General features: G+C 43.6%; 1 protein-coding gene across 5 annotated transcripts in view; it reads left to right on the forward strand.

Annotated features, from left to right (window-relative positions):
• Positions 1 to 14,060, forward strand: part of IQCK (IQ motif containing K) — a 1,231,453-nt gene that overhangs the window by 62,120 nt on the left and 1,155,273 nt on the right. For 4 of the 5 annotated variants that reach the window (XM_069647159.1, XM_069647160.1, XM_069647161.1 and 1 more), the window contains exon 2: positions 5,510 to 5,574. The exons of the other annotated variant lie outside the window; for it this stretch is intronic. In XM_069647159.1, coding sequence (XP_069503260.1) covers positions 5,510 to 5,574 — 65 coding nt within the window. The remainder of the gene's footprint in view (positions 1 to 5,509; positions 5,575 to 14,060) is intronic. 5 annotated transcript variants of the gene reach the window in all.

Raw genomic sequence — 14,060 nt, forward strand, 5'->3', positions numbered from 1 at the left:
TTCTCAACAGTGTCTTTCGTAGAATAGCATAACCACATGTCTCTCTCATAGAATACTTTTTAGAATGATAATGTGTCTCCTTTGCACAATTGTCCCTTTCCTGGTGTACTCCCTGCCAGGAACTTCTCAACTTCTTGAACTGCAAAATCCTTGATATCCTTTGTTACTCTCCTGCCAGGAATATCTCAAATCATTGAACTACAAAATCCTTGATATCCTCGTTTACTTTCCTGCCAGGTATATCTCTTTTTTGACTCACACAGGTCCCCTGGTATAGTCTCCTGCCAGCTATCGCTTTCCAAAAAGAATCAATGCCGGATACTCTTGTCAGGTCTTTCTGCAATCTTCCCCCTTAGATATCCTACTAAATAACTCAACTTGTCAACTTCAGAGGTTGTTTGTATTTCCCCATGCAGACATCTCACACGGTAGTCAGTCAAAATCTCGAAACCAAAATATCGAATACAAAAAGACCGAAAAAAAAAATATCGAATTTTTTATTTATTTATTTATATATGTTTTTGGGGTCAGGTAAGTAAAAAAAAGGGGTAAAATAAAAAAAAAATGAAAAAAAAGGGGGGTTGGGGGGGAACCCCCCCATTTTAAAAAAAAACACATTGAAAAAAAAATTCGATATTTTATTTTTCGGCCTTTTGTATTCGAGATTTTGGTTTTCGAGATTTTGGTTTTCGATATTATCACTATGAACCATCTCACACATGAGGGTTTGTTCAAGTTCTGTCTGTCAACTTTCCTTTCAATCTCTCTTGCCTTTTGGCAATGCTTGTCCCAGTTCCCCACCATTTACATCTCATGTCAGGAGAACTGCACAACTCTTGCTTTCCTATCTCTCTTAGAATGTCTCTTGGTTTGTAGCAATGTGGTTTCCAGGTTTCTCTCAACTGACATCTTATGTGAGGGGAATTGTACCATATTTGCCTTCTCTTTATATATTAATGTGGTCGATATTCAAAAGCATTTTTCAAATGGTCTTTAATATTTCTGTATGTCCAGGGGCCTTTTCTCTCTCAGGCTGACTCACCGGTAAACTGTGTAGTTGCTGTGAGGGTCCTTTGCGGGTCTGCTTTCCCCCTCTGTGAATTAGCCATTTCAGTTCTCGTGTCAGCGTTGACTGCCTTCTCTGCCAGAACCAGCAAAGCTCTGCAGGGCCTCTCCTCCTCAGACACCGCTGTGCACTGTTCTCCCTCACCTCACAGGAGCTTCTTCTCTCCGGCTCATATGTGGTTGCCTTGCTGTAGGCAACCGCTCACTGCTCTCCTCGCGGCTCTTCTCCTGGGAGCTGCCTCTGTCACCAGTCTCGATTCCCGCTCCGCATACTCTGCAGCATATCTTCAATTTCCTTCCTCGTTCACACAGCTGCAGGTAACCTTTAGGTTTAAATGTCCCATGCATGCTAATTCTACCTTGAACAACTAGAATGCACTTCATACTTAATACCACATTGCCTCCTCATTGACTCCTTGCTCTTCTTCTACGTCCCAATAGCCCAGGCCTTATAGGAATTGAAGTCCCTATAGGTTTTAGACTTTTCAAGGTGATCTTGGTTTAGATATTTGTGAAAATGGATAGTGTGCTAGTGGTTGTGTGCTGCTGTGTTACTCAGTACTCCTATCCAGGTCAAAGTCATTATACTCAATAGATGGGGAATGTACATCATGCATACCTGAGGGGTAAATGTTATTCTGTTGGGGGGAGGGTCTTTACACACAGTGGTTTGGGTTTTAACATGGGAAGGACTTGTCATATGACAACATGCCATCAGGTATTAAGGGATTCTGGACTCTTCCTCTTCATATAGAGAAGAATACTGCACATGTTCTGCAGAAGCCATCACGTCTCCCTGACAGCCATCTCCTCCTATGTGATCGTCCCTCATAATGCCACCCCCAGCATCAGGATCAGGTAGCGGCTGCCTTCCTCTGGCCACATGGGAGGAGACTTTATGCTGTGATGACACAACTCTCACTGCCCAGCCCCTTCCTGTTACGTGTACCTCACACTTGACTATGGGGTCACATACAAATGATAATGTGAAAGTTCAAAATAGGTCATTCCAATAAAGGCAATCCTTGTTTTCAGGAGTTGGCTCCTTTCCCCTGAACCAAGGAAGCCTGTTGAAATATATGGTTCTAATAATGTTCCTGTCAAATAAACGAAAAATGTCTTTTGCACACAAAAAGTCTTCCTTGATAAAGCAAAATGTGTCATCGCAGAATACTCTTGTCAGCATAGCAAAACACTGTGTTTCTCAACAGTGTCTTTCGTAGAATAGTAAAACCAAATGTCTCTCATAGAGCACTTTCCTCAGGGTGGCAAAACCAACACTTTTTAGAATGATCATGTGACTCTGTTGAACAATTAACCCTTTCCTAGTGTACGCCCCTGCCAGGAATTTCTCAAATTCTTGAACTGCAAAATCCTTGATTTTCTGTTTTTTTTCTCCTGCCAGGGTTATCTCCTTTTTGACTGACATAGATCCCCTGGTATACTCTGCTGCCAGGTATCATTTTCCAAAACGGATGAATACCTGATGCTCTTATCAGCTCTTGCTGCAATCTTCCTTCCACCTTAGATATCTTACTGAATAACTCAACTTGTCAACTTCAGTGATTACTTGGATTGATTTCCCAGATGCAGACATTTCACATATGAGGGCTTGTTCAAGCTCTGTCAGCCAACTTTCCTTTCAATCTCTCTTGGCTCTTGGCAATGCATGACCCAGTTTTCCCCCAACTGACATCTCATGTCGGGAGAACCGCACAACTCTTGGTTTCCTATCTCTCTTGGAATGTCTCTTGGTTTGTGGCAATGCGGTTTCCATGTTTCCCCCAACTGACATCTCATGTCAGGGGAATTGTGCCATGTTTGCCTCTGTATTTCACTCTCAAAGTCTTTTGGCTTGTGGCAATGTGGTTGCCCAAAGGTGGGCGCTCCAAAGGTGTGACACCAATATGCCCCAGCTCTCACACACAGCAGGCCGCCCTTTCATTGAAGATGCTGCATGCTTAAAAACCACTGGCTCCTTGAATGAAAGGGCTATCTGCAGCGTGATGACTCTGTACTGCGGAACGGGAGGAGGACTGGAGGGCACAGTCTCGCCTTTTGTTTCTGTGTAAAGAGTCATCACGCATCATGAAGCCTCGTTTAAACTTCTGAATTTCTGACACCTGCTGGCAGTCCATTTAACTGTGCAGTGCTCTGGCTACATGGCTGCCTGAGGTGTCTGCATGGCTGGGGCTAGTCGGGGTGGACCTGGCAGGGCCCCGGCTCAGCATCCCTTTGTGGAGACCCACTTAAATCCCAGTCCTTAGTATATTACTTACATTCTGGGGCTTACAGTGTGCGCTTTGCAGCACTTGCCTTACAAGGTGTGTTGGCTAAGCCCATCCGGCTGTCACTTCTATTGGGGAAAACAGAAGTGTTAGCATCTTGTTGCCTTTCAACACTGGTTTCTCCACGTTGGACACTTGCTTACAAATAAGGATGCATAGCTATTCAGTGGTCATTCAGTGGTTCAGCTGCCTACACACCTTCCGCTTCGTGATAATTGATGGCTATTAACCATCTCTTAATCTCCATTAGAATGTATGCCTCTTATCGGTGCCTGAGACTGCTTTCCGCTCTAAGCAAAGGTGGGCTCCCACCCATTATGTTGAAATTGGCCCTCACACATCTTCAGCCGGGCCTGCAGAGGTACCCCTAATAGACATTGATTCACAATGCTACTTCCGCCTAGATAGCCTTCCTCCCTAAGGACAAATGTCCTTGGTTCGGCATGATTGGGACACCGACCTACGTTACTTACTATTTCTTAATGCACATGCTCTAAAATGGCTATCTATATTACAGAGTGCATGCAGCGGTCACTGCCTTATGTTGACTTTGTTTCTATCCCCTACTTCTACTTACCCATGTTTCAAATCTCACTTTTACATTCTAACAGTAGACCTTTAAATCCCTTAGATAATAATTCTGAAACCCCAAAAAGGTTGACGTTTGGAGCAGGTTAGTGAAGGAGGAAAAGAAAAAGAAGCAAGGAAGGGACCCTGTAGCTAAAGAGCAGAGTCTGGGCTCTTCAAAGCAAGGGCTGACTTGCTGCCTCACTGTAAGCCGCCCTCTTTGATCACCCCCTGTGGCTGGGGCAGAGAGAGGACGCTTCCTGCTTCACTTTCTCATCCCTATGAGCACCTTTGCTCATTATTATTTTAATTTTTTTATTGGCATTTATTGGTTAAACAAATCAAACCTTTCAGCCAGTTTATCTAATCTCTTTAGTCTTGTATTTCCTATCCCTTAGGTCCTTCCCGTATGCTCATCACATAACATGATTACTGTACGGGTTCTGCAATCTTCTTAAAAATGGCAAGGACTAGTTTTACAAAAGCCAATGTGATAAAGACTTGCTCTCCAGTTAATAAAATCTTCCACCATTCCTTCTTAGGTCGATGTCCATGTTTCTTGATTGCCTCTGACATCAGGGCTATCCTTAAATCTGATACTACTGGACATACCATGACCATGTGGTATAGGGTCTCACATGAATTTTCTTTTTTACATAATCGGCATCCTAGTATGCCCTCTCCTTCTTTCCGAGGGCCCAAAATTTCCCTTGTTGGCAACAGATTAAGTCATATTCTCAGAAATTGCTGCCTAAGATACCAATTTGGGAAGAGTTGCAAATATTTTGGCAAGATGTTCAACTTTCTTTTTCTCTCCCCACGATTTTCCGTATAATTGACAGGCCTCCCTTTCATCAGGTGTCTGAATCCAGTCTCGTCTATACAATTTCAATTTTACTTTGTCCGGATTTTGCATCAGGGTTCTAACTGCCCTCTTTGATCACCCCCTGTGTCTGGGGCAGAGAGAGGAAGCTTCCTGCTTCACTTTCTCATCCCTATGAGCACCTTTGCTAATTATGTAGCAAGAGTCTATCCACTCACCACCAGTTGTCCTCCCCTATTGTGAGTTTGGAAGGATGGCCCACTACCATCTGCCTATGCCAATTCATCAACTGGGGAGCTTTACACTAGAGCTATCGGTGCCTGGCTTGCTCCATCCTATGACCTTATATTTTTATTATTTATTCATGGTGAGTTGTACCGAGTTTTGTGGCACACAAAATAATCTGTTCAGCTTCATGGTGCATTCAGTTTAAAAGAGAAGGTAAGGACTTGATTAAAATGAAGAAGCAGCAGCAGGGAATGTGAGAAGGGAAGGGAGTATAGCTGATTCCAAGGGTTATAGGATAGCATTTCATTCTGCACCCATGGTACCTATGCTGGGTGCAATGAAGTATAGCTATGGAATGCTTTGCAGCCATTTTAGTTTTCTCCCCAGAAAAGCTAGAGGATTTATTTTGCTAAATTTCTCCCAGAAAGACATTTATTCACGCATTGGAGTCATTTTCTCATGATCCACCTCATGCAATTAGTTCTAGGACATAGAACATGATTATTGATTTTTGTTTTTAAATTTGTTTTTGATTTAGAATTTGAACAACAAGTACCTCCTTTCCCAGAAGAGTTGAAAACAGGCGCTCAATATGTGGAAACAGTGAGTACAATGTTGCTCATTTAATGTTGCTTCGTGTTACAACCTGGCTGTTTTTCATGGAAACATAAGCATAGAGGATGTGAGAGTTTTTACTTTCTGGGCAATGTCGTAATGTATACGTAAATGGATTTCTGGAAGCCCGTATCTCACCCCGGGGTGTTGCTTTGTTTTCTTTTTCGTTTTTGTTGGAAACTGCTCTTTTATTTTCCATGTAACAACACCAGCTATGCGAAGGGATTCCCTGCTTGTTTCATGTTACAAATACTTTTCGCATGCCGAGTTGTGCGCATTCCAGCATGACTTGTTTTACTGCAGTCCAAGCAGCCATTCGCTTTTATCTAGGTGACGGGATAGCTGCTGTGCAGGAAAGCAACGCCCGAAGAGGGGAGCATGGAAGCCCCGATTACCTATTTCTAGCATTTTCTGCAAATGCCATGGCATACTTGCCAACATGACCCATACCAATCTGTAAGTGCTCATCCAGTCCTGTTTTTTTCTTTGCCTTCTGGGATTTGTAGTAACACTTTTCCCATTGTAAAACTCGGATTACAAGTCCCAGAATGCAAAGAAAAATGCAGGACTGGATAAGCACCTACAGATTGGCATGGGTAATGTTGGCAAGTATTCTATGGTAATGCATGCACAGTGTGAGGAACCACGTGCTCAGAGCAGCTGCTTCATCATGGGGAATGGTGGAAATGAGCGGGGTCACACAAAGCCCGGAGGTCATTGGTTCTTTCCTCTACTGCGCAAGAAAAGTATTGGGGTTTACAGCATTGTTTCTAGGTGTGCGTATTACAAACCGTATTATTATTATTATATTTATTGGGCACAGACCTAGCTACGTGAAGCAACGGAGCACTTTACAATCAGAAGGGGAAGAACACTGTGATGGAAGCAGAGAAACAAGGGAGCAGGGAGCTTCCAGGGGAGGCAATTTTGATGGAAGGGGTCTACCAGCGTCCCGGGGAGGAAACAGTGGGGAGCAGATCGCCCAGTCTTGGGTAGGGTGGGGAATGGAGGGTGTGTGGACCTAGGTGTTAAGAAGGAGCCATTCCTTGAAGGGGAGGGTCTTTAGCTTTTTCCCTGATCTGTAAAAGTGAGGGGGTGATTCTCATGTAGACACAGAGGAGATTCCATAGTCTTGGGGCATAGATGGAGGAGACCAGAATTCTAGGGGTTTTCCCTGCACCGGTGGAGTTCACATGTGTGTTGATGAGGTGTCTGCTGCAAGGTTGATTGCTGAGCAGAAACTGGCGAATATCAGTTTTCATGTATTGGTGGATGATGGAGTGCTTATGCGGTCGATAGTGACGTGGGTGAGGTTACTGCAATGGGTTATCCATGATGTTGCTGGTGGTTGGCGATGAGTGTTGATGGTAAGGCTAGGCTGTTTGGAGAGAGGAGTGAAACTCGTATATTTGAGGGATCTTACCTGCAGTTAGAGTAGCAGGGGTTCTGTTCCTGGTTCCTTCCGGTTGAACAGGTCCAAACAGGAACTGCCCTTTTATTCATCTCCCCTTCACTTCGGATGCCAAGAGAGATGCTGCTCATTTAAGGGTTAAGAAAGGAAGGGGGAGGGCTAACAATGTAGGTGGGGCTTAGGCCACGTTACCAAGATCCACTTGCACCTGCTCACTAATCGCTGTTATACTTGTCTTTATTGAATGCTACTTGTTACTTGAGCCATTTGGTTGTATACTTCGAATTGGTGTGCTTGTTGTCCAAACCTACATTCTTTTTCAAGCATTTGGCCATCGGGCATGTGATTTCTCTACAGTTACCCGTCTACCTCTGAGAGAAACAGAACCAGTCAACCTTTTGACACAACTTGGCCATTCATCAAAGAAGGCTGTCCAGTTACAGATCGAGAGCAAGGTGGCTGCTCTGTCAGGCATATGTGTTCCTGGTGGGGAAAGGGGCCAATTGCCCCCACCCCCAAATTGGTGCTCTGCCCCCATACGCATAAGGACACTCTTCAGCATTCATTAAGCTGCTCCTTTGTTCATTCGGCTATCATGTTTGTATAGCCTCTGTGTTTGCTTACCCTGTCATTTCATCTGCCCTGAAGCAGACAGCACTGGAATAAATCGGCCATGAATCACTTGGATGGGGGCCATCTATGTTAAAAGCGGGCTCCTCACATGCTGGGCTCACTGTTTGCTATATGCGCTGCTTATGCTTACAAGTTAACATGAAGCAACACAAATATATTTTCAAAGTGCAACACGTTCCTTAAACTTAAAGCCAAAAGTGTATTGCTTTAATCCGCGTTTTTTGTGTGTGCGAATTTGTCTACACGTTTCCTTACCTTTCTGTGCCCCTTTTAGAATGTTATTTCAGGGTGTACTTCTAAAGTTGATGTTGGATCGTTAAACTGCTCTATCGAAATGACATTGTTCTATTATTCTGACAGCAGTTATTAGGAAACTGAACTGTTGGTTCATGGGCGCCAATGTTTGGTTTTCACCATTTTAGCAGAAATTCCCCCATCGTCTTCATGAACATGAGCAAGCAACCAAAACGGTGCCCTTTGGATGCACATATTTTGTATAAGGAATTGCAAAAAGCAATAGGATTCACAGGACCCTTTATTAACACTTCTGCACCAGTCACTAAACCTCCTACGCTACCTAGGCAGCTTTCTGCTTTAGGACGTGTCAACTTTAGATGTGGGATCCCTGATTGTTCCTAAATCCGCTGCATAACCAACATGACACACGCAGCCACATCTTGAAATGACTTGAGAGCCAGTAACATTGCATCTTCACCCACACGGCCACTGTGCACAGTCTGATTTAGGTCTAGTCAAACTGAAAACGGCAAAACATGTGTATGGGGGCAAAGTGAGACACAACCAAGGGGGGAGCTTCCTCCTTTCAGCCCTCCTACTATGCCTTTCTTCTGTTACATTGACTGAAATAATGAAGACTGGTTAGATGGAACATTGTTATGGGTTATCTTTCAAAAGCCCTGAGTGGGCACTTTATGGAAGACTGGTGAACTGTCAATGTGTGTGTTTGGCTGAGTTGCAATTCAGGGTAACCGTTAAGGTACCCGAAGAAGGGGAAGATTGGGGCTGATCGCAGAATGGTATTATTTTTTTTGTGTGTTAATACATTCACATGTGGCCTACTGTGATGCCACATGTGCATGCATGGTTAGCACAGTGCACATCTGGACAACTATGAGGCCTCCTGTGCTAATGCTGTTAACACCTGCACACGTAGGCTGCTGTCACTCCTGTACTGCCAATACACAATAGGATTGCATTAATTAATTCATCTTTTATAAGGCGCTCAATACTGTGGCCAGTCTTTAAACGCGGGACCGGCATTCGAACCTGTGTTGCTCTGCGTTGTCTTGCTTCCAAGAAAAGCACGTTGCCCCTGAGCTATCATTCCGGCCTGGTATTGCATGTGACAGCATATCACTCCCTGTGCACATACGCTGCATGTAACACTCCACCACATAGCATATAGTGCTGCGGCCCAAGAAACATTTAACCCAGCTATCATATAGTCTCTTCCAAATGCATGTACACTGCATGTAAAGTGTTGCAGATACCTCAACTGTGGACAATTGCCAGGAGGTAATACACTGTTAATTTGGCTACACGTGTCTTATAGCGCTGCGCCCCATAGCAGGGCACACAGTTTCTCTCATCCTTAGTACACGCCTTAGTACTCGCCTTAGTACTCGCCTTCATCCTCTGTTTGCCTTGCAACGGCTCAGCGTTAGAATTCTCTGCTTTCCATAGAGGGCCTACACTACCATTTCTGCTGCATGCTTAGTGCTGCTCCTCGCTCCTGTCTTTTCAGACTATGGCCTACTGAAGGGCCATGCATCCCACAGCGCTTCGATGCCATTACATATTGCAGGAGGTGCTGTACAAATATACCATAACAAAACATAACCAGTATTTGCTCATTATTTCATTGAAAGATACAGCAACAAAGGATGATAAAATGTGTTCAATGAAAAACGAACAGTAAAAACACTTTTCCTGCCCAAATGACCTTGGAGGATTTTGGGGGGCCATTTTGCAAGTTGAAGATAAGTTGCCTTTTCTAGGTGTATATTCACTTAATGCAAACCTTTTATTTGCTTGACCCTTCTCTGAACTTGCATAATTTCACATACAACCATCTTAATTACATATATGTTTACCTAAACCAGTGTATCCTATTTATCCTTATTTGTATGTGTACTCACCCCCTTGTTTTATTTGTGTCCCCTGATTTTCCCCACTAATATTCATTTCTAGAGACCCCACTGGTGCCAGGTGGTGCTTAATACCTCAACTACTTCGACTCCCACAACACACACACCTGCATTGGACTCTGCTGCCACAGATCTTTGGAGGCAGGAGGAATACAAAAAGGCAAGGATCACAGAAACAATAGCGCATTAATAGACAAATGGGAAAAGACAATGAGTGCACAGGCAATGCACGTCGTCATGTAAAGTGAAGAGTGCACATAGCGCAGTGTGGCATGAAACAGCAATGGCACAAGAAAGCCATTCAATAAAAAAGTACTGCGTAAGGAAAGGAGGAACAACAGAAGCAGAGGGTGCAAGAAAATGCGCTGGGACATATATAACAACAATGAAGGAAAGAAGTCCAGTAAAGATAGTTGGACATATGTATTGGACCTTGAAAGGCAGAATCCTGGATTAATAAACAGCAGGGTACCACGGGACTACTAATAACAAGACCCGCATGGGGTATAAAACCTGTAGGGCTGTGCGTTATTTATGAAGGTGGCTTAACAGTTATCATAAAAGTTTTTCGAGAAGTTGTGTATTTCTTTTGGTATGTTTTGTGATCTTTTATGTTTTTGATTTGGGTCTTCATTTATGTGATTAGGAATAACATATACATTGAATTGTAGTTAGACATATATGTGTGGAATATAGACAGGCAATGTGGTGTTTTTGATGAATCGTTTGCGATACAATGTGGTATGCAGTGATTATATCGAATACAAAACAACTAATGAAAAAATAACGAATGAAAAAAAACTCATTCCAAAATAACTCATTTTGAAAAAAACTAAAAATGGGGCTGTGAGAGGGAATAGTGGTTTTGTGGGTGGAGGAAAAGTATTATTTGAAAAATAGGGCGTTTTGGAGAGAAACCCCCACAAAAGCAACGAAAAATGAATGTTATTTGGGAATTCGAGAATTTATACATGTGACTTACGTCTTGTGACTAGGTTCAGAGCGTGAATACATAACATTTTATTGATTTGATGAACAGATCTACATTTGATTAGTTTCTCTGGTGATGTACATTTGATTAAATCCTCTTGTGAATAGTTTTTACATCTATCAAGATGAAATGGTGTTTCCTACACTACTGTTGTTTTGAATCGTTTTTGTATTTTTTGTTGAGCATATCTATTTTAACGGTTGTATAATAAAGACTTGCAATTGTGTTTATTATATTTGATTAAGTAGGTCAATTCTTTCAGGACTTCTTAACATGTTATAGGAAAGTACACCTTCAAATAGTAGATCTTTCCTTTTCTTTATGTAAACGATTACTAGAATGTGGCAAATAAATTGACTGCTTTTCTTTGAAAACTATTAGATATAGCAGTCAAATGGGCAAGACCATGGGAAATGGGATGAGCAAAAAGGGCTCAAGAAAAAACAATCTGAGGAAAAAAGGGGAGCAAAATGCAGCATGCAAAAAGGCAGCAGGACAAATAAAAAACACTATAGTAAAAGAGAAAACGGAATTTGGATCAGCATTTGACCCACACTCCCGCAGGAGAGATCTTCTTTCCCTTCAAGCTATCCAGGCTCTTTCTTTGGCTGGGCTCTGACGGGATGCTTCCCTTTCGTTTTGGGATCTTTTCTAGCTGGTACATGGTTTCCATATGGATGTGAACTATTAGCTCCGAAGGTCGGATATGATATGGGTCAGGTTCAGTACTAGGAGGGTAAAACTTTCTTGACGATCCTCATAGGCCAGGCTATTGGAGACCATGTCCTTCTTAGCTGGGGCAGTATACAGGGCTTTCACTGTTACATAGCAGCCTTTAGGGTTGTTGATCGTTCACTCTATCTACCCAGGAGTCTCACTAACCCTACACTTTCAACTTGACTGGCAAAAGGATTTGAACGTGTGGGGCCCTGATGGGAAGGCATCCGAGCGGCAGTGGTCTGGGAGATATATCATAGCCGATGTACACTTTCTGGTTCACTGGTGATGACTTCATGTCATTGGTCTTTTTGTGTAAAATGTTGTCCCACCCACTCTCTGAGGGCAAACCAAAGGTCTAGGAGTAAGTTTGGTTGGACAGTGCTGGCTGGGTATAACCTTATTGGACAACTGGGATGGTATTTCCTTACTGGTATTTTCTGAGGCGTCTCTGGGCTAGCAAGCTGTACCCCATCCCAATTCTGAACGGACATGTCATATAGCAAACATTTTTCAAAAGGCAACTAAGGCCATGATTTCAAGTTCAACTTTTATTTGGTGACTCAATACAGGACGGGCCAGATTTATAATGGTAGGGGATGTAAATCGACTTAACTCCCATGCTCTCTATCTCTTAGGTTGTCCCCTTCTGGAATGGGACTCCAGGAGCCAGTCTCTCAGTTCGCTTTCCCTCTTTCATGAGGCGGTCACAGGCTCTCACATGTTGCAGATTTTGCAGGGATTCTCTGTGCTCTGGCGAACATAGAAATTGCACCAAAAGCAGAAGTGAAATAAGTGAAATAGGGAGTTGGTTCCAGCGTTCAAGTTTGGCACAAATTGTAGTGGTCAGTGTGTCGTAGTTAAGGGAGCGCACGCCATTTCTGCCCCTAAATAGTTTACCCGTTGAGGTGTCCACTGTAGTCCAAACAGATCACTAGGCACCACTGTATTGTCCGTTAATGGGAATATTTCAGACTTGCTAGTATTCAATCGGAGACCAGAGTATTTCCCGAACTCCTGAACTGCAGCCAATATCCTCTGCAGATATTTATCAACTCCACCCGTCCAGCTATTGAAATACCAGCCCTTGCATGTCGTGTCCTCATAAGATCTGCCAGAGGCTCTATCACCAGTGCAAACAGCAAAGGCGAAAGTGGGCATCCCTGCCTGCTACCTCCCGCTAGCATCAGCACTGACGATAGCGCCCCATTCAGACACACACCCTAGCATATGGCTGCATATATAGGATTTGCACCCACCTAATAAAGTTTGGACCGATTCCGTGGTTATGGAGCACCCTTAAAAAGAATGGCCAGTACACAGTATCAAAAGCTTTCTGCATGTCTAGGGATATAGCGACCCCCTTGGTATCCCGAGGGATCCTTGCCAACAAATTATAAAACCTCTGTTTATTTGATGCAATCAATCTCCCCTGTACAAATCCTGCCTGGTCCTCGTGCCCCAGATAGGGCACTAACTGATTAAGACAGGAGGCTAATATCCTTGCAAATGTCTTTGCATCCGTGTTGATAAGAGACAGCGGTCGATACGATCCACAGTCCTTGGGTGATTTTCCAGGCTTCAATAACAGGGTTATGACCACCACCCACATAGTTTCCGGTAGGATACCAGATTCCAGTGCTTCAGTCCATACTGATAGGAGGCGAGGAGCCAGTGCTTACATTAATTCCCTATAAAATTCTACACCTAACCAGTCCAAACCTGGGGCCTTCCCTCCGGGTAGGCTTTTAATCGCCTGTTTTATTTCACTGAGTGTTATGGGTGTTTCCAATGCATTGCATGCGTCTGCCGACAGACGTGCGATTCAGTTCTATGTCGAGTATAGTGTTAAGATCCCCTCCACAGATCAATTGGGAAGTTGGGTATTGGTGCATTTTCGAAACACTTCCTCATAAAATTCTGACTCGTCTATGTTAGGGCTGTATATGTTCATCAACAATACTTCTGCACTTCCCAGTTTCCCATGTACTATCACATATCTGCCACAAACGTCACTTTCTGTTGTGTAATGTGTGAACGGGAGCAACCTGTGAATCAGGATCATAACCCCTCAGGCCCTAGTCGAGTAAGAAGTATAGTAGCGCTGTTCTCCCCAGCCAGGGGCAATCTTTTGTGCTTGGTGGGCTAAGAGGTGTGTTTCTTGTAAAAACAGTATTTGGGCCCCTTGTTTGTTTACATATGCCATTACCTTACGCATCTTCATGGGTATGCCCAGGCCCCTTCGATTCCAACTCAGTAACTTTACCCCATTAGGTCCATTCTTAGCCATCATCTCTCACATGTCTCCGGGCAGTCTCCATAGCCCTGTACATGCTTGTAACTCGGCCGTAATATGTTGCATACAATCTGTGTATTTTTATAACTATTTCGCCCCAACTTCCCCCTCCCTCATAGTACCCCGAACTTTGACTATGGTCCACCAAACTCCCATCTCCTCCACCCCCCTCTCTACCACATTTAACAGAACTGTACACTCGCATTGGGGGTGACTGCTTCCGTGGCGTTTAGAGTTCCCGGCTAATACAACAGGAGA

This window comes from Ambystoma mexicanum, chromosome 2q (assembly GCF_040938575.1).
Source record: "Ambystoma mexicanum isolate Mex_15411 chromosome 2q, UKY_AmexF1_1, whole genome shotgun sequence".
NCBI classification, from domain to species: Eukaryota; Metazoa; Chordata; class Amphibia; order Caudata; family Ambystomatidae; genus Ambystoma; species Ambystoma mexicanum.